This window comes from Dunckerocampus dactyliophorus, chromosome 19 (assembly GCF_027744805.1).
Source record: "Dunckerocampus dactyliophorus isolate RoL2022-P2 chromosome 19, RoL_Ddac_1.1, whole genome shotgun sequence".
NCBI classification, from domain to species: Eukaryota; Metazoa; Chordata; class Actinopteri; order Syngnathiformes; family Syngnathidae; genus Dunckerocampus; species Dunckerocampus dactyliophorus.
In genome coordinates, this window is record NC_072837.1 from 1167433 (window position 1) to 1194053 (window position 26621).

The window sequence follows — 26621 nt, forward strand, 5'->3', positions numbered from 1 at the left end:
TCCAACATTGTTTGATATTTATTGAACCCATCACAGGTTATTAACGTCAGCCCTCAACACCCATGAAGCAAAGCAGTGCCTGAACAGTCAGTCCATGTTTCTGCTCATGAAACAGTGGTGGATGTTACTTTTGGCCTGAGGTGGCATGCTGCTGCTGCTGCTGCTGCTGCTGCTGCGGTAGTTGTGCTGCTCTGTGATCACTGCAGAAGGTCTTAATCCATGTTGTCACGTAGACTACACATCCTACTATGAGAGTGTGAGCACAGAGTGTACGTTGGTGAGAACATCGCCATCATCGTGCAGCTGGAAGATGAGGAAGACCACTGCACTGATGCTTCCTTCTTGTTGTTGTGTGAAAGTGAGCTACTAAGGACACAAGTCTTGGGACACTTCCTCCTCTGGCCTCTCAGAATGCATGAGTTTCACAGTACTATGTCAAGTGTGGTCATAGTGGCAAACTTTGTTATTGTTTAAAAAAAAAAGATTCATATTGTGGTAGGAGTTTTTCTGAATGGAAACATCGATATTTATATAAGTTATATACGTTTATAGAAGTTCATGTTTCAAATTACAACGCCGTATTTTTGTGGAACAAACTTAAAAAAAAATGAGTGACACTTTACAATAAGGTACACAAAATGACAGTAGCGAATGCATAGCTAATGAATGAACCTACCTAACCCTAACCACTACTCATTTGTTACAGAGTAGTTCTTCATTAGTTCCTCAGTAAGTAGTCTTAACTTTACGTGCCTTAGTTCCTCAGTAACTACTCCACTCATTAGTTCTTCATTAGTTCCTCAGTAAGTAGTCTAAATGTATGTGCTTTAGTCATTAGTTCTTCATTAGTTCCTCAGTAAGTAGTCTAATTGTATGTGCTTTAGTCATTAGTTCCACATTAGTTCCTCAGTAAGTAGTCTAACTTTACATGCCTTAGTTCCTCAGTAACTACTCTACTCATTAGTTCCTCATTAGTTCTTCATTAGTTTCTCAGTAAGTTGTCTAAATGTTTGTGCCTTAGTCATTAGGTCCACATTAGTTCTTCATTAGTTCCTCAGTAAGTAGTCTAAAGTTATGTTGTCTTAGTTCCTCAGTAACTACTCTACTCATTAGTTCCTCAGTAAGTAGGCTAAATTTGTGTGCCTTAGTCATGAGTTCCTCATTAGTTATTCATTAGTTCCTCAGTAACTACTGTATTTTTGTGTACCTTATAGTAAAGTGTGAGCAAAAACACTGTGGTGCTTTACAACCATTGTTTTGGGTCTTAAAATATCCACACATAAAACAATCTAAGCTTTTTGTGTGCGATTTGTACAAAACAAAGTGTGTATTTTAGTGGGATGAGCGCAGAAAAAAAATCCTGGCATCTGGTGGGAGACACTGTGGTGGTCTACACCCACCTGTTTGTAGAGCTTCATGTGTGGTGGCTTTCAGGGTAATCAGAGCACCATTTTTCACGCAGGGGGTGTCCAAACCTTTCTACCGAGGGGCCGGGTGGTGAAACATGAAAGGATGCAAGGGCCACTTGGATATTTTGTAGAAATATGCTAAGAGGTTCTAAACGTGTGTTTGGAGATGCAAGTGCAGGTCAGCGTGGTGATGTCGTGGTGGTGAAAAAGCATCAACTCCCGTCTGTGCTCTTTTTTTCACATTTTTGCTGTTTACATTTTCCAAATATTTCAACTTTCTTCTTAAATAATCTTCCTAAAAAAAGAATCTAATGCTCCCATAATACACATTTTTCCCCCAAATTAATTTTGGTTGTTTCTCATGTTATCACAATTTTGCTACTAAAATGAAATTATTTTTCCTAATAATAATATTACAACTTTATTCTCATAAAATGCATTTTTTTTCATTTCTACTATTGTTTCCCCCCCAACAATTTCTTTCTTCTTGTAAAATGTCTGCGTAATTATGACTTTATTCCCTTCATATTTAGACTTTATTCTTGTCAACGCTTCACTTTTTCCGCAACCTAATTAAAAAAAAATCCCAACTTTATTTGTTGTTTTGTTTCTCATAATATTACATCTTGTCTTTAATGTTTCAACTTTATGCTACTAAGATGAGGTTATTTTTCCAAATCTCATTACGCCCTTACTCTCGTAAATGTACAACTTTTTCCCGACGGATTACAACTTTTTTCTCTAACCGTTATTATTCGACATCATTCGATTCTTGTAAAACTACTGCTGATTTTGCCGTTTTCTTGTTCAATTCTATTTTTGGAATCTGCCGTGGGCCAGCGGCTGCAGTTTGGACACCCCCGTTTCCATGAAATATCCTTGCAAAAAAATCCCAAATTTTGCCCGTGGGATACATGGTGGTCGCCTACAATAATTTGGTGCGTAGTTTTTCCAAGAGCGATTCATGAAATGTTTTTCATAAGCTTATGTTGTGTTAGCAGATGTCTGGTGGGGTACGCTGTGGTCATCTCCAACCGGGCATTAGCCAGGGGGGTTGGGCTGCAGCCCTTGAATTTCAAGTTGACTCATTGAAGTGAAACATTGTGGACAGTTTTCTGTCCTTCATCGTGACCCTGTGTCCCAATACTTTTGTCCATGATGCGGCGTTCCTGCCACAAAGTCACGGTGCAACGACTTGCGGGCGTGAACGTGCATGTTCCCACTGCAGCACGTGTCTGATGATGATGATGATGATGCTAAATCCGTCATCCTTTCCCAGTAAACTAGTCATGCTCTTTATTTATGGGGGGGTTAGGTCGCTAAAGGTGAAATGAGACAACAGAGAAGACGTCAGCTAGCATGCTGTGAGGTTTGAATGCTCTCCTGATTGCAGTGTCATGCTAACACGCACACGTGCACGCACGCACGCTACGGATCTCTTCTTCCTCACAGGTTAAAGGCATCTGGTGGGAGGGTCTCGGAAGCTGAGGGCGGCCAGGGCCAACGGGTCCGTCCGTGCGTTCACCGCCCCCCTTTTGTGTGGGTGTTATATTCCTATATATAAACCCTGGGCATCATACGTGGTGTGTTTCAAAGAAAACGCTCCCTTCTTCTCTTCCTGTCTTCTCTCCGCCCTCACGTCTCTCCTCCGCTGCCGACTGTGCCTGCAGAGACTCGGCTGACAAGCTACGGCTGGACAGGACGCTACTAAGGCTGGACTGGCGCGCGCCTCTGGGGTGGGCCTCGATTTCCACGCGGACCTCGATGTTGGTTCCATCCCTGTGGCGACATCACGGAATCAAACACAATCAAGCCCCCACCCACCCACCCGTCCGTCCGTCCATTAACGTCTGCTAGTGCGCCTGCCAGCCCGTCTAAAAGCCGCAGGGCGGTTCAGGCTTCATTAGGGAGCTATAAACGCCAAAAAGACAGAGCGGCGGCGTTTACCTCGACGGAAGCGCCGCTTGTGTGCGCTCTGACTGGCTGTCCTCGTGGGCGTATGTGTGGTGTTGGCCCGATTCCTCCTCCTTGGCGGGGTAGCCGTCCAGCGATGCGGGCGTGGCGCTGGTGCTCGGGAGGGCGCTGGCTTCCTGCACGCTGACCTCGTGGAGGCTGGAGGTGTCGCCCGGCACGGGGTTGCTCTGGGACGTCCAGTGGTCGCTGACCACGTGAGAGAACAGAAGGTCTGCGGGGGAAGCAGAGAACTCGGTCAGAAGAGGACGCAAATACGTGGAAAACGTACTAAATCATACGCTACATAATACAGATGAGAGTCAACAGGCCCTGGTTATTTATTATTCTATTCTATTCTATTCTATTCTATTCTATTCTGTATGCATGACATCTTTACCAGTTCTTCTTGTTTGAGACACATGCAGATGAACTTCTCAGGTAATGCAACATAATCTGATCTCATCTCATTCGATATCATCGATATCATCTGAAATGAACCCTTGTGATGTCATCCAATCCACTGCAAATCTGAAATAATCCCTCAGAAAATGAGATTCTCTCATCAGATTGTGTGTCATTTAATCTCATTTCACGTCATGTACGAGACAATCTACATTTAACTCAACAGATTCTACTTCACGCAAAGCGATCTGAAGTGATCTAATCTTATGCCCTGTGATCTAAAGTCATGTAATCTAATCAGATCTATTCAGAAGTGTCATTTTTTAATGCAACCTAAAGCAATCGAATGTAATCTAGTCCAATATCAGATGATTTTATGTCATCTACTAGAATGTAATCCAATCTGCGATGAGGTAATGGGAAAGATTTGATGTAATCTACAATAATCTATTCAGAAGTCTACTTTTTATTTCATGAAAAGTCATGTTATGTAATCTGATCTAATCCAGTGGAATGGAATTGATTACAAAGAGTAATTTCTTATGGAATGTAATGGACTCGGATATATTCCAGTATGCATTTGATGTAATCCACTGAAATGTAATACAATCTATTGTAATGTAATGGGAAAGATTATATGTAACGTACAAGTAATCTATTGTAATCTTCCGTCCTATAAATGGATCTAACGTCGATAAACTTCACGATGTACCTGCTTGAATGCAATGCGACGTCATGTCATCTCGTGTCATCTAAGGTCATTACAAAGAAGTGATTTTATGTCTTCTACAGTAACTTCATGTGAACATAATCTACATAATCTGTGCTGTCATCGCATTTGATGTCACGGAAAACCTGATCTAATGCAAGTCAGTGGAATGGCAGGGGCCCCCAAGTCCGCAAGCGTGCGTGCGTGCGTGCGTGCGTGCACTCACAGCTGGCCAGGTCCTCCAGTTGTATCTTGCGCGTGTCGGGGGACTCGCTGTTCGGTCGACACCAGCCGTTCCTGCAGAGCGACATGGGCACCACGCCGTACACGTACGTCAACATGAGCGGCACGCCTACGCCTGCAGTACACACACACACACACACACACACACATCAGGCACTCAGAGAGAGAGCATGTCTGATTTGCAGAGTAGAGTGGATCCCCGCACATCCGCTTTTCACGCTGATTTTTGGTCCAAAAAACTATTTTTCCATTTTTTGTGCATTCCCCATAAATCTGCAATCATTTCTAAATAGCTGATAATACAGCATATATGTGCCAGTGTTAGAAAGACCACAAGTTTTGTTTGGTTTTTGTCAAGCGTTTTGCACTTTGCTCAGCAGACCTTGAACACACCAAAGTCTGTTTGGCTACGGAGCCTCCGCAGTCAACCCGGCTGGAAAACGTGCAGCCAGGTCAACGCAAGTTAACCGACGAGCGCGTGGAGGGTGGATTATGTTGACGTGGCTCGGAGAAATGCCGTCCCTCGCCTGCTGGCTTCTACGTGCTAGACGGGCGACCAGGCTAAAGGCCACACCGGGCGTCCATTTGCCGCCCACCGCTGTTTTCTCATTGGCCTGCGGCACATTTTAAACTGAAAAATAAAAGTGACAATGACAAAATCTGCAGTAAATTCACCAGAATAAAGTCAAAATATTTGGGGAATAAAGGAATAAAAATTGTGAGAAACTCTTTTACAAGTTTAAATTGTTGTGAATTTGCCAAAAAAACACCAAAAGCAACAATTTTAGGAGAATAAAGTCAAAATATTCAGCATAAAAAAATCAAATCAAATCAAAGTTTACTTGTAAAGCACCTTACAACATCCCAATGGTGCCCGAGGTGCTTCACAAGCGTAAAAAGAGGTTATAGCAAATGAGAACAGGGTAAGATCTAATAAGATAGAAGAAAAACAACTAAAAGAAAATACAAAATAAAAATACAGGCACAGAATCACAACTAAAGTACATATGATCATCATTGTAGTAGCATAAAGTTGAAAAATGAAAGAAAAAATACATTATTTTTCAAATGTAATATTATGAGAAACAAACAAAAACAAAACAAAGCTGTAATTTTTTTAAAAATAGGTTGGAGGAAAAGTTGTAATACTACGGGAATAAATTCAAAACATGATGAAAGCAAAGTCATAATTACGAGAAGAACAAACTTGAAATATTTGGAACATGCATGAAAAACCAACAGTAAAAATGGGGAAAAAATGAGGTTGGAGGAAAAAGTCCCAACACTACAGGGATCGATGATGATGATGATGATGATATATGATAAGATATACAGTATATATGATAAGTTCATGCCAATAAAAGGCTTCTTCACCAGCTGAGATGCCCTTTTTTCATGAAATGTAACTTGCAAGCATATCTCCAGTACACGTGTTGCTTTCCGAAATATCTACGTGGTCCTCGCATCCTTTCACCATGTGAAAACGTTTGGCCACGCCTGGGCTACACCCTGGCCCCCACCCATCTGGTCATCCATCATCTTACATGATCGTTCATTAGCAGTGACTGCCTTTACATTTCAGACTTTAAACGCGCTTATCATTGTGTGAGGCGTTCGGGGCCATGCACCACCTCCTACGCAGCGTATGTGACATCATAAGACCAAGAGCGTGCTTTATAGTTTTCATCCCGATCACTTCCTCCTTACCTACAGTGACAGCTGCTATGACCGGCGACACAAACACGGACATCATCACGCCGCTGGCCACCGTCAAGTAGTGCTTGCTTCCTGAGATATTGTTTTTCTTACAGCGACCGTGGACCTGCAAAAACATGAATATGATGTCAAGTTGGTGTTTAAAATCAACATAATCCATAACATTCATAATGACCCCAGAGGACTACAGAATAGGGGTGTCACGAGAACGAGGTGAGATTTTAACATCCCTTTTAAGATAAGTACAATGAAAAAATAAAAAATATATATGATTGTTGCTATATTGCAAATTTTACTTATAGAATTTCTACTATGTTGTACTCTGTGTATGCTAGCAGCCCCGCCTCCACCCACCGAGACAAAGAGGCTGACAAAAGGGCTCGCTCCGTTCATGCCGTTGTTCGGTGGGAGAAATGCTCCAAGGTGCTGAAAGCAATGCACAGAGTGAACCCTCTTCCTGCTTGTTTGGAGGCGGGAGACGAGGAAAACAGACATGCGTAGAAGTTCATTTTCATTTATTGTTTGATGAATTCATTTGTTATCGTCCCAGGCCAAGTGCCATCGAGACAGTTTTTCTGAAAAAATCTAGTCAAATTTTAACTCATTCAATCCCAGCCATTTTTCACAATTCAACTCCTTCAGTAGCGGCCATTTTAGACCATTTTGAGTGATTTTTCAAGGCACACAGAATATTGTGTTGTCTGGCTATATAAACATGGAACCTACCAAAAGAAAGATTAGACTCCCGTCTTTCATCAGAAAAAAAAAAATTCTACCATTTTGCGTTCTTTAGTAATCAGCAGTAGAACATAGCTAAGTCTCAGGAAAATATCAGTTCCTGACTAAAAAAAGGGAGAAAAGCAGCTTTTTGTGAAAAGATACATTTCAAGCATAGCTTTCACTTTGACACCGATATTTGTTGCTTTTGTGACATCTCAAATATCTCAACAACTCCCTACACAAAAAGGGAGTTGTTTTACATCAATAACAATTTATTTACAAATATAACACCAGCAACTATTTACAATTTTCACATTTGGAACTAAAGTGTGTGTGTGTGTGTGTGTGTGCCACCTTGTGCCACTTCTGCCATCTTGTGGATCTTCTTGAAAAGTGACCCCTTTTACTGTGCACTTGCATCATCACCTCTTTTTGCCTCTCGCGTAAAAAACGTAAAAGACGTATAAGTACGTCTTTGGTATTGAATGAGTTATTCTCGCCAGATCTTGTGACACCCCCAATGTTTCGTGTCCAAATATGAGTTGGACAACACATCGCCACATCGCGGTTTAAGGTCGCACTTTTTCAAAAGCGAATTAATTCATAAATGATCGCTGTTTCACGGTTGAATACAATCTAGTATTAGTAAAAAAAAATTTAAAAGCACATATTTAAGCAAGTGTTATGAAAAAAACAACAAGAAGACCGTCAAAATGGCAAAAATGGAAAAAGGAGCAGTGGAGAAAAAGTCCTAACACACAACTCAAAATCTACAGTGTGCTTACTTTCACAGACAGAAAAAAAACACAGCACATCTGCGCAATAGCTGAACATAGACCTAGCAAGGTGACCTTGGACTCTGCCTCCCTCTTGGTTGTCTTGCGCCAAACATCAGTTAAAATCAATAGGGTTCTTGCTTTTAATATAGGAACAAAAATATCGAGCGAGTGTGACCTGTGACCCTGCCTACCGTGGACATGCAGTATGTATGCAGCTAAAAGGGTTCTTGCTCTGTTGTAAACCAGGTAAGGTTGGAACATTGATTCAAAATGCAGCGGAGCGCCGTCAAGGACCACGTGCTGTAGCTCCTCAGCGACCTCATCAAACAGGGTTCAGTGGGAGGTGTACCTTGCGTCCCATGTAGATGGGTATGCCCACTATGATGACGGGTATGGCGATGCCAGCTATGAGGGAGATGACCACGGGGGCTCCGAGCAGCATGCCCACCTGCCACAGAACTTTGCGGGTTTGCGACCACGGCTTCTTCCCCCAGAACGTACATCCTGAGGGACTGGGGCAGACACGACACACATTTATTTGCATTAGAGATGCACCATATCTTTTTTTTTTCAAACTGATACCGATACTGCAACTTTCTGCTTCTCAAGATCGATATGATACCGATAACCGAAAACTTTTTTATAGCTACTTTTTAAAACCATGAACTGTAGTATTTGCACACCTGGAGGTAAGATGGAACAAATTTGGATTTGACCAGCTGTACCTGTTGATTTGTCCTGATCAAATATCATGACATCACTACCACCAGGAGAACCAGAGTTAGAGCGGAGGGAGCCACCTGCTGTGGCCCAGCAAGGTGCACTGTATTCGGATACATGCGAGCAGTCTGTGTGCCGCTTCAAAGGTCAGTAGAAGCGGAGCGTAGAGCAGGAGGAGCCACCTGGCGCGGCCCAGCAAGGTGCACTGTATTCGGGCACACGCTCCCACACTGCTACGGAAGTCTCTGACAAACCTTTGAACATTTCAAACACCACGGCACAACATGCCCTGAGCGTCGTGGCGATGCTGGCGTTTCAGGTGGCTGGTGAGGTTTTTTTGTGTGCTCGATGGGTGAGCTCGGGGGAAGGTATGACAGGCTGTTAACGTCACAGCGCTTGATTTGCTCACCCGCACAGTACAGGTAATCTGGCCTCATTGGACCCTTTTTTAAATTATGGGTTATGTGAGCTGTTTTTATTGTTGTCGGATTTATCGGTATGATGTCATAATTCCTTCATATGGACCAGATAATTATCGTGCACTCCTAATTTGCATTGTTTAAAAAAAAACAACCAAGGAAAGTGTATTCAATGCGCACCTGAGGTAGTGCACGTCGGTGATCTCCTGCATACACAGCCAGCAGAACTGGCAGGCACACACAGTACAGTTCATGCGGTTACAGCTGCCGTCGTTGGTCTTCATGATGTAGGCGCCGCAGCGAGGGCACGGCTTGATCTCCTCTGCATCTGCAACAATGCCATGGAATCGTAATGATTATATCAAGGTACCGGTAGGTAGGGATGCATCAAGCCACTTTGTTTCACTGCTGATCTGATCCCAATAACTCAATTAGGATATCTGCCAATACGATACTGTTCTGATACCAGAGCTCTGTCTGCTTTGATATTATCGTTGTAGCGTCAGCAGAATGACAAAGAGGTGGTCGAGCAACAATGGCTTTATTGAGCAAAACAGGTTAGAGTCTGTCGCAACCATGCCAAAAGAATATCAGCAAACATAGCTAGAAGAATATCAGCAAACATAGCCAAAAGAATATCAGCAAACGTAACTAGAAGAATATCAGCAAACGTAGCTAGAAGAATATCAGCAAACATAGCCAAAAGAATACCAGCAAACGTAGCTGTCTCCACCTTAAAAACAGCACCATCTGCTGGATGCTATAGGTCACTGCCCCTGCACAGCCCCCAACGCAGAGTGACTCCTACTTGTATACTTAAACCAGACCTCAACTACGTGTTTAAGCATGCTCTGTAAGTGTGGGAAGCAGTAAACGCACAATACATAACAAGTCACATGCTGGGTCGCACCTCCTCCGGCCTCTTCGTTGAAGACGTACAGCGCCGAGGCATCCTTACTGGCCGACCCGTGGCGCGCTCTCTGGCGTCGGGCCTGGTCGCACGTCTGGTTGGGGTGCCACAGCTGGCGACAGTGGTAGCAGAACTCTGTGTTGCATCCGTCCCGGCCGCAGCTCAGCTTGGGACACTCTGCGCAGCCGTAAGCGATGACTGCATAGCTGTGGAGGAGCGGACATGTAGACACTGGATTAGGCACACCTGCGCAGTCTTTATTATTATTATTATTATTATTATTATTATTATTATTGTGGTTGCAACTGTGTGGTGCCACACTGTAAATGATGGGCGGTGGTGGCGCCTTGTGATCATAACCGAGAGCCTGAGATGTCTCTCCAGGCTCCTCGAGAGGGAATATTAACACGCTTTTTTAATATTCATAAGCCCGTGTGATTAACGATCAAGTAAAAATAACCTCGTGTGATCCACAGGCCAAGCACTTCCTTCCTTCTAGCTCTCTTATCTACTCTTTGACTTGTACGGAACAAAGCAGATGCTGAGCATTACGACATCAGAGTGTGGATACTTGATGTTCACGCAGCAACTATACACAGAACATTGCCCTAAAACTGTGGATTATGCAAAAAATTAACAGGATTTATGCCTCACAAAGCAGACATAATCTCCTGTTAAGCCTCTGAGGCGAGGACTGTGTGTGGACACCATGCGAATACACACAACTGACCTATGAGACACTTTTTCACATTTCTTTCAAGTCATCTGTAGTTCGTTTTAACCACAGAGCTAGATACTGGTGAATCACAACCAGTACTAGTGGCGCTTGTGGGAGTACAGGCAGTCTAGCTCACGTGTCAACACAAACAACCCCTTCCATCCTTTCATTCTTCTTCCTGGTCCACGGCATGTTTGACTGGCCTCTTGTTGCCAGGCAGAGTTCATAGGTCGACGATGGAGTATGCCAGTTGCGTTTGAATGACAAACTAAGGGTCAGACAGCTGGATGCCCCTGGACAGAGCTCTGTATTAAATATAAAATAGGCTTTAAGGGCGACAGAAAGAAAAACAGTGCCATTGTGTGACAGCAATAACCACAGGGAGGACTTTGTGCGGTACAGTGTTTGTCTGCAGAATGCTGGTACCAGCAACTCATACAGTGGTTTGAACACATAAATAAATAAATATTATCAGCTTCTCAATTGTATTTCAATTCACAGAGAGGGGAGGTGGTGGAAAAATGTCTGTCCCGTAAAGAGGACATAACAGAAAACAATTGGTTTAAAGGAATGACAAAAAGGCGGGTAGGAAGTCTGAAAGTAATTGTCGCTGTCCGGCACGTATTTTTATACCCCGCTTTTAGGGTTCTGTATAAAAAGCACCGGTGAATAAATGCATGATGTACTTTTATGGTTTTGATGCAGCTTGTCTAAACAGGGAACAAACTGAATACTCACCTGCAGTCAGGTGCAGGACACCAGCGTGTATCCGGGTCAGCGGCCAGAAAGCGCCTCAGATGGTACTCCTCGAACCTCTCCAGCAGCGCCCGGTCATCCAGGATGGTGCGCACGTCCAGCGGCGCCAGGGTCTCGGGGCACTGCGGGCAGGCGATGCCCACCCGGCTCTCGGATATCTCGATACGCAGGTACTGGCGCAGGCAGTCGGAGCAGGTGCGGTGGGAGCAGGTGATGAGTCGCGGGAAGCGGCACCGCGGTTGGCTGAGCAGGCACAGCGGACACTCCTCCAGGTGCTCGTCCACCAGGTGGTCCTGGCTGGAGGAGGAGAGCGACAGGACGTCGGTGGAGCCGCAGCTCGGGGCCGCGGCCGCGGCGCCGGCATCATCCGCCGGCTCAGTGCCTCCTCCTTCGCTTCTTTCTGCTCCGGAAACACTCGATTCTGCAGCGTCCTCTGTTGCAAGTTCCTATGGAAGAGGCATTTTTGAAGATTGCATTTAACACAATACATCAGGGGTGCCACAAAATCACACAAGATTAAAACGTGACAAGATTTCTGTCTCGTGGGCACTAGGCCTGGGACGATAATAAATACATGAATTCATCACACAACAAATGACAATGAACTGGACCATTTTGGCCGCCTCAATATATTGCCAAGTGCATGTGTGCCTGTTTTCCTCGTCTCTCGCCTGCAAACAGGCAGGAAGAGAGTTCACTCTGTGCACTGATTTCAGCACCTTGGCGCATTTGCTCCATAGAACAAGGGCATGAACGGAGTGAGGTCTTTTGACAGTCATATAGTCTCTTTTTCTCGGGTGGTGGAGTGCAAAAGAGAATAATGTGGTTGAAATTAAATGAGTATAATGAAATATATTGTCATATATCTTTTCATTGTTTTCACTACGCCAGTAATGTAGTTCTTCTGCGTAACAACGTTAATAACTATTTTTTCAGAAGGCTTTATAAGCGGAATAGTTGCATCCCATTACGTGCATTCTTACCAGCCTCGTTTTATCTGTTTTTATATCATTAGAAAAAGACGTGTGTTCATGTTGCACATAAGGATTGTGGATGATGAGCAAAATTCCCAAAAAAGTGCAGTTTTCCTTTAAGGTCACTTTCGTACAGTATGTAGACTAGCAGCCTTTCTATGCCTTCTGTTTCTGGTGTTTCAATGACATACAGCGTACATGTTTTTATGATTCGTTTTTTTTGCTTTTTCTTTGAATTGATGAAAAATAATTATTTAAAATCAAACAATAATAGAAAATGCTAATAATTTGTTGTGCCAAACAAAACAACAATTAAAAACTAATAAAGAATAATAATATCCAAATTCATTGTTAATTTCCTCAATTTCATCCCTGGTAAATAAGAGCAAACCGCAGGTACTCAGTTGGCTCTGGTTGCCTGGCAACACCATTTAGGTAAATTAGCAATTAATTAAATAAACACTCTAATGGATCTGGGCTGTAACAGAGCAGACAGGAGCTGACCCGTCTGAAGTTAATGATCTACAGCCTGGATTAATGCTCGTCTCTCAGCATCCTTTCCATGTACACTTTCATGACAAATGTTGTCGATTCAGCAGTTTGACTGTTAGAACAAAAATGCAACAACACAGACATGTTTGGAGCGTGCGTGTTGACTAAAGTGAGTCGAAAAATTAGAATATTAGTTGTTTTTTGCATTCTTTGTAGTGGTTAACTAAGCTGACTAAGAATGGATAAAACAAACGTTAAAATACATATATGTGACTCTTACCAGCTCTGGATGTTCACGCAGGGTGAGGGTGATTGCAACTTCCTCTTTGGGCCGGGCCTCCACATTCTTTTCCGGCCGCGGTTCCGATTTGGGCTTTCGGCTGAAGAAGTTGAGGAAGCTCAGGGGTCCCGTCTGCTGCTGTTTGGGCCTCTTCATGGTCTACTTGGACTGGAGCGGCGACTGACGAGCGCAGGCCAACGACCATGAGCAGAAGCACTGTGTGTGTGTGTGTGTGTGTGTGTGTGTGTGTGCGTGTGTGTGAGTCAAGGAGCGAGGGAGGAAGAGAGGCGGCGATGGAGGACGACAAGAGAGGAGGTGACCCCTGTCAAGAGGGGAACATCACTAGTAACGATTCATTGGGATGTTCCTGCTCTTTCTTCTCCTTCACTGGACTTCTGCTGGTCCTCTGCAGAACATCGCAAAGTACTTTTAGAGCTCCTCTTCACAACCTGCATGCAAAAGAAAAACAACTAAAGACTATACAAAGTTGCAGATCTCTCTATCCAACACAAGAAGATGAAAGAATTGAGCAATACCCTTGCACACAGAGATTTCCCGCCTCTGGTACCGCATTCAAAGACTCCTGATGTGACGTACATGTCAGACAGCAGCGAGACTTGCCGGCATTGCAGAACACCCTCGCACAGACCGACAGCGTCCCAAAAAGCAGGAAAATTGCCCGGTTGACTTGTTTCCCCCCTAAGTCTGTGCCAGGATGGCTTATACAGTAGTGGTGTCACAAGACACTCAGTTCACAAGACGAGACAAAACACAAGATGGGGTCTACAAGACAAGACTAGCAATACTTTTAAGAAAAGTTCAATAAAAAAGTATTAAAAATATTACAATATATTACAATCTACTAATGTAATTTCTATTACATTACCCTACGTTACTCTTCTGCACTCTGTGTGTATGCTAGCAGCCCCGCCTCCACCCACCAAGACAAAGATGCTGAATGACCGACACTCCGTTCATGCCGTTGTTCTATGGAACAAACGCGTCAGGGTACTGAAACCAATGCACAGAGTGAACCCTCTCCCTGCCTGTTTGGAGGTGGTGGGAGACGAGTAAAACAGACAGGAACGCACATGGAAATATATTGAAGCCGGCAAAATGATCGAGTTGATTTTCATTTATTGTATGATTAATCCCTTTGTTTATTATCGTCCCAGTCCTAGTGCCCCAAAACAGTTTTTTTCTGAACAAGAACTCTTGTCACGTTTTAATCTCGCGAGATCTTGTGACACCCCTACTATATGCAACAGCAACACAAGAAGTCGGCGCAACATTCGATGCCAGGGCCAAAGTGTCAACTAACATCTGACACTCACCTCTGTATGAAAAGCACAGGTGACCAAATGGCAAATCTACCATTAAAAAAAGTGTCTTTCATACAGAACCCAGTCAAGTGGGCTACTGCATCCTACAATCAAAAATCGTCCCGAAAATTCTTGAACACAGACGGTGTCCCGCCTCTGTTATGGCTCTGCTATGTACTACTTGCAAAGCCAGAAAGCAGCTTTACAGAACAACGACAGAGGAAAAAGGTGTACAAATGTCAGCTTTACCAAGCAAGTAGAAGCCAACACTTTTTGCACAGACACTGAGTGTACGCGCCAAAAAAAACAAACTACTAAACTGACTAAGGCGTTGCTTGCACAAGCTTCATCTTTTCTCCTGACAACATGTTAGACAAAGCCTACAGAATGCCTTTTAATGACAACAGATGGAATTATTACACAACCAGCATCTGCCCGAGCCTCCCCAGAGCTCTAAAATGCACTGCAAGGAAGCAAGTCATCCTTTTTTTCTTGGATCAGCTCCAAGGTGCTGTTTTTCTTTTGTTTATCGTGAGGACGTGACACTTGTTAGCCAGCTGTTGCCACGCCGCTTAGCCGAGAGGGAATAAGGTAGGACCTTGGGAGGAGGGAAACCCGGTGATGGGGATGCTGATGCTGCTGATGCACCCTCCCTGTGCAACATCTGCTCACTGGACAGCATCCCACAGCAGCAATGCGGCTTTCAGGAGGCAGGAGGGTGACCTCAGCCTGCCCACACACACAAACACACACACACACACACAGCGGCATCCCTGACCAAAATATACCATGTGACGCTCAACGGGAGCTGCTGCAGAGCCACACAATAAAGGTCACATCATGTCATAGGTCCCTTTAAGTCTTTGGCATCACATGATCCAACACATACTACAAACTACAGCTCATTTGGATGCGATTTCACCACAGTACACAACAGCAGCATGGATAACTTCCACCATGCTGTTGCAGGGAGTGGCATGTTTTAATAGCGCCACATAATGTTGGTAAAAAATGTGAGGACGGATAGGCTTTGAACGCCTCAAGAGATATAAATGCATCTAAGATGCATTACGTAAACGGCTTCTTACCTCTCCGTGTTCGGCGCCCTCTCTTTGCAGCGCGTTAAACAAATGGCTCCTCCCCTAAAGACGCAAAAGAAAATCCTCATCCTCCTTTCAGGCGCTGTCCTCCTCTGTTACCCCGGGAAAGCTGCAGAGAAGCCGTGCAAGTGGTGGTGGTGGTTTTAAGGAGGGGCGGGTGTTCACAAGCAGAGCAATGCACCCGCGGTGAAGAGAGCCTTCCCCCGGCTTGCACCTCACTGACGACTCGCATGTGAACAGCAGCGGCCCGGATGGGTGGCACACTGCGGTGACATGGACCAATGGGATGACGCAGCAGCTCAGGATCTCCTATTCATAAATGAGCTCCTCTCAGGGAAACATTGCTTCTCACAAATACGCGCATTGCATAGGATTTAATACCTCTGGTACGGACTTGTTTTTAATGAAAACAGGTTGGACTAAATGTCAGAAGAACGAAATAAATGATTTGGTGATATTCTTCTGTATTATCTTGCATTTAGGTGAAATATTGCCCCTCGTATGTACATACAATTTATATGTATGCTAACAAAGGATTCTTCTGAAGTTTTTCTCGTTTTTTTACACGTTCTATTGAAGAACTATAAATATATAACTCACTACAGTATTTTATGTATAAACAGTCACCTAAATCAAGGATGAAATAATTTTAAGATAACATCTGATAACATGGTATTGTTTTGTGCGTTCACCTAGCTAGCGCCAAAACATCAAACGATTACCCGAAGCGGAATTAACTAGTTAAAAACGACAAGTCCACTATAGCAGCGTGACATCCGGCAGGGTCCGCGTGCCTTTCAAAATAAACGCTTTAAAGCAGTTTATTTCAAAGAGTAACCTAGCGTTTGAATAAATATATACGAATGTGTTCTAGGGCAATGCTAAAAAAAATACCACCACCAAGAAAATTCCTCGAAACATTACAACTTTATTCTCTTAATTTCACCTTTGGCCTTAACAACACCCCTACCCCCTAAATATCGCCAACATTCAGTCCTGAAATCACTTATCTACAAAAATCTAAAACATTTGACGGTTAGAATCAAATAAATATAACAATTAAACGATGTGTTCTTTTTGCGTAAATTACTGCCGGAAACGGAAATGTCGAGCTAGACGACAACTACAACTCGATAATAACATCAAATCCGGTGGGGTCTATGGCTCTTTCAAAACAAACGACAAAGTTTCTATGAAAAAGTAGACGTTCCAATAGCTCTACAAGAGTATTGGGACAACACTAAAACTAACAAAAATAATAAAATCAAGTTAAATAGTATGAGGATAACGTATTTATTTCACATTTATTTTCAGAACATGACAGCTTTATTCTTAATGTTTATCTGTCTACCTAATGTTATGGCTAGCAAGTCTGCGATCTACAAAGATAAAAAAAAAGAAACACGAAATTTCCTTTCTATGTTGTAATACTGTCGTCATTCAGCGACGTAAGGCTCTAATTGTAGCGATTATGCCTTTAGACGTGATGGCTGAAAGGGTGACGTAAGGTGCAGCCAAAGGGACGAACGCTCCGAATACTACCCTGACGACATACACACGCTTTAATTGTGAAGTGGCCCAAACCGGAAGTTTCCTTGTTGTTCCTGCTCCGGCAGATCACAGGGCGAATGAGAAAATCAATTAAGTTATGAAAAATAGCATTAATTGCCTTTCTTTGTCGCCGAGGCTCATGAAGAAATGGCGGCTCTCCAGACGTGGTGCACTCTCGGAGAGCCACGTCGCTGCTAATGGGGCGCACTGCGGCGACAAACACGCCACTCGGGGGGAGGAGTACTTTCTCTTTTTAGGTAAGTTAGCATGGTGGCTCACTTTGCACTGTAGTTGACGTTAGCTTCGCCGTGGCTAATTTAGCCGTGTGTTGACAACGGAGAACCGCAGCTCATTTATTTACTAAGACGACGCTTGTTTGTTCTTGGCGTCTGTGTTTCCCCCCCGTCGTGTTAGGTAAAATAATAAATGATTCACCTTTTACAGCCACCTCTGCAAACCTGCTGAGGTTGCTCAACATTAGCCGCATGCTCTTTTTGTGAACGGGTTGCAATTAAGCAGTCTCTGGTACGAATTTCCCAGCTGGTAAGCTTCAGCCTCTAATTACTGCGTCAAAGTAAAGGAGACAACAATTGTTACGTCCACGTAACAAAAAGCATGTACGTTATCGCCTCATGCTGAGCTGGGAAACCGTTTACTCACCTGCAGAAGGTGTCAGGCGTGTATGGATGAACACTGGTTAAAAAAGGTCAATAACAAAATATTTACTGTCTTAATAGGGTGTCACGAGATCTTGCGAGATTAAAACGTGACAGAAAAACAACTGTCTCGCAGACACTAGGCCTGGGAATATAAGGAATTAATTTGAAATGAACTTGATAGTTTTGCCAGCCTCGATATAATGCAATGTGCGTGCGTCCGCGTCTGTTTTCCTTGTCTCCCGCCTCCAAACAGGCAGGAAGAGTGTTCACTCTGCATTGCATTCAGCACCTTGGCGCGCTTGTTCCATAGAACGACATGAACGAAGTGAGCCCTTTTGTCAGTCCTTCAGTCTCGGTGGGTGGAGGCGGGCCTGGTAATATACACACACAGAGTTCAGAAGAGAGTAGAATAAATTAAACTAGTAGACTGAAATATATTGTCATATGTTTGCCTTTTTCATTGTACATTTCTTAAAAGTAATGTTAAAATCTCGTTTGCGGACCGCAGCTTGTTTTTTTTATTGGCCCGCTGCACGTTCTATAAGTACAATTAAACAAGATCATTAAAGAAAAATGCAAAAGTTTAAATAAATGCAAAAAACACATAATGTAACTAGAAAATGTTTAAATGTCAATATGTAGGGGTGCACGATAATTATCAGGCTGGTATGAGGGAATTATGATGTCATACGTATTAGCCACCTGAAATGTCCAATCGCTGCAACGCTTGAGGCCTGGTGTCCCGCGGCATTTGAAAAGTGCAAAAGGTTTGTCAAGAGACCTCCGTGGCATCACACCTGCTACTGGGAGCGTGTGCCTGAATACAGTGCACCTTGCTGGGCCACAGCAGGTGGCTCCCTGCGTTCTATAGTCTGGTTCTCCTGATGGTAGAGATGCGGTGGTAGTAATGTCATCATACGTGATTAGGACAAACCAACAGGTACAGTTGGTAAAGTCCAAATTTGTTTTGCGTCCTTCAGGTGTGCTCTAACGAGAGTTAAATAGGTCTGTCACGATAACAAATTTTGCTGGTTGATAATTGTGCTACAAATTATCGTTGATAATCAATGTCGTAATTTTTTCCCGCCCACTATTGTCATTGTGGTGAGAGGTATTCGCATTTGAACCACTAGATGGTACTCAAGTATAGTGTACCTGTGTGAGCCACATTAGCTTGGCACAGAAGTAGCCTGTACGTATATCGTTTAAAATGTATGCCATATCACCGTATTGAATCGTTGCATTTCTTTTGTTTAAAACTGAAATATTCTCACACGGGGGCTGTCGGCTGCGGCATTCGCCTCAGAAAGCATCGCTACCGTGCCTTCGTTCATGCTAGCGTATGCTGCGTCATGAAGCTGACTGCTAACCCTCTGCATCCACTCACTAGTAGACGGATGCGGAGTGAACCCTCTTGTCATCCAGCCTGTGTGGCACAGAGAGACCAGCACATGAAGCACACGTCAATTTATCCAGGGCGTCATAGTTATCCACCTGGTTTTTTTATCGTGACAGGCCTAGAGTTAAATCTAAATTTTAAAAAAAGTAGAAATTAGTAGTACAAAAAAAGCATAAAATAGTTGTACAGTAAAATTAGTCGTAATCGGTTATCGCTATCATATCAGTCTTGAGAAGCGTAAAGTTATCGGGATCAAGTTTAATAAAATGTATCATGCATCTTTAACGTACACCTAAGTTGGCATAACGATCCAGTATATAGACCTAGCCATAAATGACTGGTTTTAAAAATGTCAAATGCCCCCTGATTCCTTTACAAGTTATTTATTTTTAAAATCACAGATATTAAAATTCGCAGATTTAGTACACTTTCAAACCGCTAGAATAATGTATAAAGTTAATAACAACTCGTTACCCAAAAACCTAATAAAGTATTTCTCAATCAGAGAGGAGAAATATGATCTTAGAGGAAAATTAAACCTAAAACATTTATATGCGAGAACAACGCTGAAAACCCACAGCATTTCCGTGTGTGGAATTAAATTATGGAACGGATTGAGTAAAGAACTCAAACAAAGTACAGAGATGAGCACATTCAAAAAACAATACAAGCAGTTGATGTTTGCTAAATACAAGGCAGAAGAGTCCTGATTGTTCTGTCAGGTTTGTTATTTTATTTTATTTTTTTTATTATTTTATTTTATTTTTTATTATTTTATTTTTTAAAATAATTTTCTTTGTTGTGTTACTTTTTTATTTATTTATTTAGTATTGTCATCATTATTATTTTTATTATTAATGTATGTGTGTGTGTGTATATATATATATATATATATAATTTTTTTTTCTTCTTTCTTTTTTGGGGGGGAGGGCTATCTTACCGTTATCTATTATGTGTTATCCTGACTATCACTGAAAACATGACATGGAATGCAGGAAGTGAACAACAAGTACTGTACTAGATGTAGATTGGAAGGGGGGTAGGATTAAATAAGCTTTGCTTCTTCCTACTCCTTTTCAAGATTCAAGATTCAAGAGTGTTATTGTCATGTGCATGGTAAATTGGACATGTGGAACTGTCAAAGGATGATTCATGAGATGTATTCCATTGTAACCTTCATGTTCAAATAAACTAAACCAAACCAAACCAAAAAAACAAGTTTGAGGACATGGCCCTCCCTGTGGAAAGAAGCTGGGACACTTTCATGTACCTCATATGGTGCTCACTCAACTGCAGAGAGTGCCAGGCGTCATTAAATGTCTCCCATGTCCATCCATCTTTTGACAGAATTGCTGGGAAACCCCCACACTGATGTGATGGTTGTGGAAGTCTGCAGGAAGACGTTTCAAACAAAGGAGAGGCTGACTGGAAGATGCCAAGAAAAAAACAGCAGAATCCACAGCCAGTCAAGTGTGAGTCAGGCGTGGAGATGTGTTGTGTTGTTGTATGGTAAAGAAATAAGCGATGGACACGAGCGGCTCATCTCGTTCTTCTCGTGGCAGCGGATTCTAAAGATGTTGTAGCTGCCGAAACTCTGGGAAACCTCACCTTGGACGCAGACTTCCTTCTAGAACACGACCTTCACTTTGCTGATCCTTATCGTGACCACAAGTTTCTGGGCCTGGAAAAGTTCTCAGGTTGGTTTGAACATACCAAAACTTGCCTGTGTGTGTGTGTGTTTACACGCATGGTAAATTCATGGACACATCATTAGGTACACCCAATGACTTTCATTACAAGCTTCTACAAAGATAAAAAAGATGAATATGAATTAAAAGTGCACTGCATCAGATCACAATAAAGACAACTAGGCTCCATAAGAGGCCCTATTGAGCCACTCAGTCATCACATCAATGGTGAACTTAGAATCCTATACAGTGCAAAGTTCTGTCATACACATCATACAAAATCATGTTTTTCCCCACAAAAGAAAAGTAGCATGTTAGAGTGATGGGCCAATCGGCCTAAAATCCATCTTGTGATAAACATTGCAGCCTGGAACAATCCTATAAATCACCCGATAAATAATAATTGAACCATTTCAGAAGAGGTTACATAGGCCCTAAGGAAATGCAAACTGTGTTAAAATCTAGTATATAGATTGAAGGTATATAAATGCCACCAAACCAACAGCTGGAGTCGTCTGAATTCTTTTATTTTTAGGAAATGTTAGCTTCAGCTTTGGCGGTTCCAGCTTGTAGCTCCATTACTCGTCTCCACTGAACAATGGCGGCACACTGCTTCCTTACGTAACCGGGACGACGGAAGCGGGTTTTCATGCTCTGGCTTCTCCTTGGCACCATCCAGAGGCGAGGCATGGACCGGGCGTATTTGGTACTTTTGTCCCGAAAAATCCGATGATGAATACGGTGCACGTACCTTTGCACAAACTAGGGTGTTTGGTTTTTAGAACGCAGGACGTGATGGTCAGCAGCCAAAGAAATGACTTTCTGCTTTCAAGAGAGGCTGTGATGCCGTTATCAAAAAAAGTACCACTGCCACCATCAAGGGCACCATCATCTATTCATCATCATCATCATCATCATCATCATCTGCTGTTGCCTTCCCTGTTGCCATTATTACCCCATCATCATCATCATCATCATCAAAGCTCATTACCATCAGCTGCAGCCACACTATCATCATCATCATCATCATCATCAGGCTCTGTAATCATGGTTGGGAGGTGGGGGGGTGGTTGGGGGCGAATGACCAAAAGGCGGTCCGGACTCTCCTGGCATTCTCACTCCACATCTTTGAGGGGAAAGGGGCTCGCACTGGCTGCGCTCTGAAAACCAGGCGGTTTTTGTTTTGTCGCTCCGAGGGAGGCAGCTTCTTTGGGCTGACCACAAAAAAAGCGTAAGTATTGGCCAAGAGTGGTTGAGAGCACGAGCGCTTGAGTGTGATGTGATGTCGCAGGGGCGTACATCAGGCACGACGTGGCGGTTGTTGGCGTGTTCCTTTTGGCTTTCGTCTCTAAGGGTTGTGTTGTTTGACCGGACGGGCCAAGGAACCTAGGAGGTGTCCTGCGAGCTTGGTTTTCATTTTCTTTCCATTCTGTCGAGAATAATGCTTCAAAGCCATTGGCAAAATTCAAGCGTATGCAAGTGAGTTTGTTCTGTCATTTCTTTTTGGTGTTAAAATACAGCATTTTTAAATGATACCAGAATCATTGAAAAGCACAGCAAAATTCAGAAAAACTAAATAGAAAAATTAGACAAATATATCCGATAAAATGTCTGTTAAATCTTGTCTGATTGGAACGTTGGCCTTTTTTTTTTTTTTTTTGGCTCAGCTAGCCAGCAGTTCCCGCCCACTTTCTGCTCAGCCAGTCACAGAGCTGCATTTCAGTGCCAAGCATGTATACTTCCATTACGTCACTGTTGATGCTTTATAGTGGTGGAGGTGATTACTACAGCAGTGTGTTGTGTCGTGTCCCACACAGAGGTAGCTGCTGAGATCGGTTTCTCCGTGTTTCCTCTGTGTGATGAGGACAACCCCGACTGCAGCCAGCTCAGCATGGATAGCGAAACGGAAAACTCTCACAGCAGCACACCCGACAACGTAAGGGAGGATGAGGGCCGCATGGGCCGCTCCGAGCCCGCCTTCCCCCCCTATCTGTCCTGCCGGGGCTGCGGCCAGCTCCGCGACGACCCCCTGGGACACCTGGTGGGCCCTTACTGCCTACGCTGCTGCAAAGCCGCCAGGGACGTCAAGACCACGGACTTCGCTTACGGAAGCCTGAGCGGGATTCACCCCCACGCGCAGCTTGACGGGATCCCCAACGGCACGGCCGACGGAGCGCTGCCAGGCGACGACAAGGCCAAGCTGCACTCATGCCACCAGTGCGGCTTCTCATCTCGCTACGCCAACCACGTCAAGCGCCACATGAAGACGCACAACGGCGAGAAGCCCTTCAACTGCCCCATTTGCGCCTACGCCTCGGCGCAGCTCGTCAACCTGCAGCGACACCTGCGCATCCACACGGGCGAGAAGCCCTACAAGTGCGAGAGCTGCGCCTTCGCCTGCAGCTCCCTCGGCAACCTCAAGAGGCACCAGCGCATGCACGCGCCCAACACCGGCGTGCCAGGGGGGCAGGACGCCTCACTGAGACCCGGCAGCGGGCCCAGCGGCCCCAAGAGTCACATGACAGGCCAGAGAACCAGCGAGGAGGAGGAGGAGGATGAAGCTGCCAAGGGTATGTTTATGTTGCTTTACTCATTGAAAACACGTTTTAGAGAGATGTGTGGTTTACAGCAGGGGGTCCAAGCGAGGGCCAAAAAAATGACAGCATGCAAGGGCCGCTTCGTGATTCTAAGTGAATTTTCGTTAAGCAGGATTCCGTATTAAATGGAATATTTTGGTAGTTACAGCATCGAAAACCTGTTCACGATCTGTTATTAGAGCATGAAATAACACCGCTATAGTCACTTTTCCATTTGTATTACCCAATGTAGTGGACATAAATAAGACTCAGGCGGTAGCAGCTACTGTCTCATCAATGTGTTGTATTGGCGGCTTTAAACTCCTATTAATCAATAGAGTAGACATAATAAGCCATGTAAGATGGAAACAAAACTCCTGCTTGAGCAGCGTCACGGTAAATGTGTTCCCCATGGAACCTTAGCAACCAGTCTAGTGCCCGTCTCACCCAACAATTACTGACACCTGGTGGCCAATGTACATTACTACAGTCACAATTTGGATTTGAGTTCATATAGCCATTTTTTGGCTTGACAATGCTCAATTTAGGCCAAGAACAATTTGCTTCAATATTTTTGAAATGAGCGATGTTGGAAGCACGATGCAGCGAGGACGACTGTCCACGTCCAAAAGCCTTGGCTCTTTTTACACATTTTTTGCAGTTTTTAATTTCCCAAATATTTCATATTCCTTCTTAAATAATCTTTGTAAATTATTTTCGTAATATTTTGGCTTGATTCCCATAATAAACATTTTCCTCAACCTAGTTTTCAACTTTTTGTTTTCTCATATTTTTTTTTATTACAAAACATATTTGAAGTCTATGCTAGTAAATATTTTTAAATATTTATTCCTCATATTGCGAGCTTATTCTCATAAAATTGTGACCCTTTTTTCCTTGTTAGAATACAACTTTTTTAAAATTTTATTTTGACTTAAGTCTCGTAAAATTACAGCTGATTTTGTCCATTTCTGCTGTTTTTTTCCCCCAACTGGTAAAAAAAAAAAAGGAAAAAGACTTTACCCACATTATTTTTAGACTTTATCATACATTTTTTTCATGTTGTTCCCACCACTCGCAGCAGGGCATGTACTGTGTATTGTATCACGATGAAAGGATGCCCTGTGGGCTACATGATGGGCATCTACAAGCATGCATTTCTGGTTGTTGACCTGCTGTATGTTTGTTCTGTCATGCCAGAGGTTGCAGCAGCCTCAGCTCACCTGAGTCTAGCAGTCCAGAATGCAGACTACCTATCGGTCTTGGAGAGCCTAAAAGGGGCGTCGCCACAGCCCACGCCATCCTCCGCCCCGGCCCCCGGCGGCAGGTCGGGCAGAGGCGGCGGCGCGGCCCTGTCCTCGTCCCTCCCCTACACGTGCCGCCTGTGCGCCGTGGTGCTGGAAGACGAGGACGGCTCGTCTGCCCAAATCTGCGCCAAGTGCACGCTGGAGATGCTGACCAAAGATTCGTCGTCGTCGCCCGGCAGCCCCGTCGAGCGCACCGACAAAGTGTACACGTGCGCCGCCTGCCCCTTCCTCACGCACTACCCCAACCACCTGGCCCGCCACATGAAGACGCACAGCGGCGAGAAGCCCTACAAGTGCCCGCAGTGCGACTACGCCACGGCACACTTCGACAACCTCAAGCGCCACCACCGTGTGCACACGGGCGAAAAGCCCTACAAGTGCCACCTGTGCGACTACGCCTGTGGCAACCTGGCCAACCTCAAGCGGCACCAGCGCGTGCACTCTGGCGCCAAGCCCTTCCAGTGCGCCATCTGCAACTACAGCTGCAACCAGAGCATGAACCTCAAGCGCCACATGCTGCGGCACACGGGCGAGAAGCCCTACAAGTGCCAGGAGTGCGGCTACACCACGGGGCACTGGGACAACTACAAGCGGCACCAGAAGAAGCACGGCCTGGCCACCGACGGCTGGGTCAAGGTGCCCATGACCGGAGGCCGTGACCAGGACGACGTGGCCAAGGGGACGAGGGGCGGCGTGGGAGCGGCCGCCCACATGGCGAGGGAGGGCGCTCAGACATTGCAGCACTCGTGCTACAAACTGGAAATGGTCTAAAGACTGGTTTTCTATAGAGCCTATACAGTATATCCTCTCCTTGTCCCAACATGGTGATGCCTTTCGGGTGGACTGTTTGTCTTCTGTCGCTGTGCTTTGTGTCCATCCCGCTACGTTTCTGTCCTTACTTCCAGCATTTAAAGACAAATACTCCAAGGGAGTGGTGCATGATGCTTTTTGCCTAAAAAATAAATTAATTAAAAAAAAACAAAAAAAACCCCTACACAATAAGTAAGGGGACATGCGTCCTTGAACGCATCATTCTGTTTGCATCGGCACTCTGGTGACAGTGAGCCTCGGAATGAACCAACTGCTAGCAAAGAAGTGCTTCTTAACACCACTGGAATTGTTTTATGGGCGATGCAGAAATAAAACTATTTTAAGCCCCTCAAGACTTATTAAAAGATGATTTAAAGTTGAAGTGGTGTCCTAAATGTTTGTCATGTGTGTTTTTAAGGGGTTGTTTGTGTCCCTTCATGCTCCGACTGTGAACTCAACCCACTGTTTACTTGACAGAACAAAAAATGGCATTAGAAAGCAAGCAAGCATGTGTGCAAGTGTTTTATTTTTCTACCAGTATTACTCTAATATAAATATATGGTTTTCAGTGGATGTGCCATGTAGTTTCCCCTAGAAGGATTAGTTCATTATTGTATGCAAGGGAAATTTGTCCAGTTCCGTGTCCTTATGCAGTGTCTCATCAATGCCTTAAAACCAGAACTTTACAATAAATGTTATTGCATTGAATGTCATACAGCGGACTCATTTGTTTCCTCCAATAAGAATACAAAGCGTCAACGCTAGGTCCCTCGTTTATAGCGGGTAACTGGTTCCAGACCCGACCGAGATGCGGGTGACTTTCTAAACACGTAACGTTCAGCACTGCAGCCACCTTTACACTCCTGTTATTTTGTTTACAGAAAGTAACAGTTTGCTTGTCTACACGGCAACAACAAGCCAGTGTTTTCAGATTTTCCCACTCCGGAAGCCATTTTCAAAACGTGGATGAAAGGCTGAAGCGATGAAATACTTGCCGTTTTGACCTAAA

The 26621-nt window shown here is 44.1% G+C and overlaps 2 protein-coding genes across 3 annotated transcripts; one reads left to right on the forward strand and one right to left on the reverse strand.

Moving 5' to 3' along the window:
• Positions 1 to 7: 7 nt before the first annotated feature.
• Positions 8 to 25188, reverse strand: si:ch211-278j3.3 (E3 ubiquitin-protein ligase RNF19B). Of its 2 annotated transcripts, XM_054761135.1 has the most exons (11): positions 20502 to 25188; positions 15611 to 18203; positions 13201 to 13649; positions 11437 to 11900; positions 9981 to 10186; positions 9251 to 9398; positions 8281 to 8443; positions 6424 to 6538; positions 4700 to 4831; positions 3357 to 3594; positions 8 to 3188 (listed from the first exon to the last, which is right to left on the reverse strand). In XM_054761135.1, the coding sequence occupies exons 3-11, from the start codon at positions 13354 to 13356 to the stop codon at positions 2984 to 2986; spliced, it is 1827 nt and encodes a 608-aa protein (XP_054617110.1). In that variant the 5' UTR covers positions 13357 to 13649; positions 15611 to 18203; positions 20502 to 25188; the 3' UTR covers positions 8 to 2983. The 2 variants fall into 2 exon arrangements, with proteins under 2 accessions (XP_054617110.1, XP_054617111.1); XM_054761136.1 differs by lacking the exon at positions 20502 to 25188 and having other exon boundaries at positions 4700 to 4770; positions 15611 to 20479.
• On the forward strand, positions 15741 to 26404 carry znf513a (zinc finger protein 513a). Its single transcript, XM_054761137.1, has 5 exons — positions 15741 to 17430; positions 20579 to 20703; positions 20794 to 20928; positions 22737 to 23489; positions 24696 to 26404. Exons 2-5 carry the CDS (start codon positions 20664 to 20666, stop codon positions 25571 to 25573), a joined length of 1806 nt encoding a protein of 601 aa, XP_054617112.1. The 5' UTR covers positions 15741 to 17430; positions 20579 to 20663; the 3' UTR covers positions 25574 to 26404.
• The last annotated feature ends 217 nt before the right edge of the window (positions 26405 to 26621 follow it).

Bases quoted from the DNA above. Each gene is read 5' to 3' on its own strand.
- si:ch211-278j3.3 (XM_054761135.1), bottom strand. From the start codon at position 13,356: ATGAAGAGGCCCAAACAGCAGCAGACGGGACCCCTGAGCTTCCTCAAC. The intron at 11,901-13,200 runs GTAAGAGTCACA...CCTCTTCCATAG, and splicing joins TGCGTGAACATCCAGAGCTG to GAACTTGCAACAGAGGACGC. The intron at 10,187-11,436 runs GTGAGTATTCAG...GCTCCTCCACAG, and splicing joins TGTCCTGCACCTGACTGCAG to CTATGCAGTCATCGCTTACG.
- znf513a (XM_054761137.1), top strand. From the start codon at position 20,664: ATGCCAAGAAAAAAACAGCAGAATCCACAGCCAGTCAAGT. The intron at 20,704-20,793 runs GTGAGTCAGGCG...TTCTCGTGGCAG, and splicing joins GAATCCACAGCCAGTCAAGT to CGGATTCTAAAGATGTTGTA. The intron at 20,929-22,736 runs GTTGGTTTGAAC...TGTCCCACACAG, and splicing joins GGGCCTGGAAAAGTTCTCAG to AGGTAGCTGCTGAGATCGGT.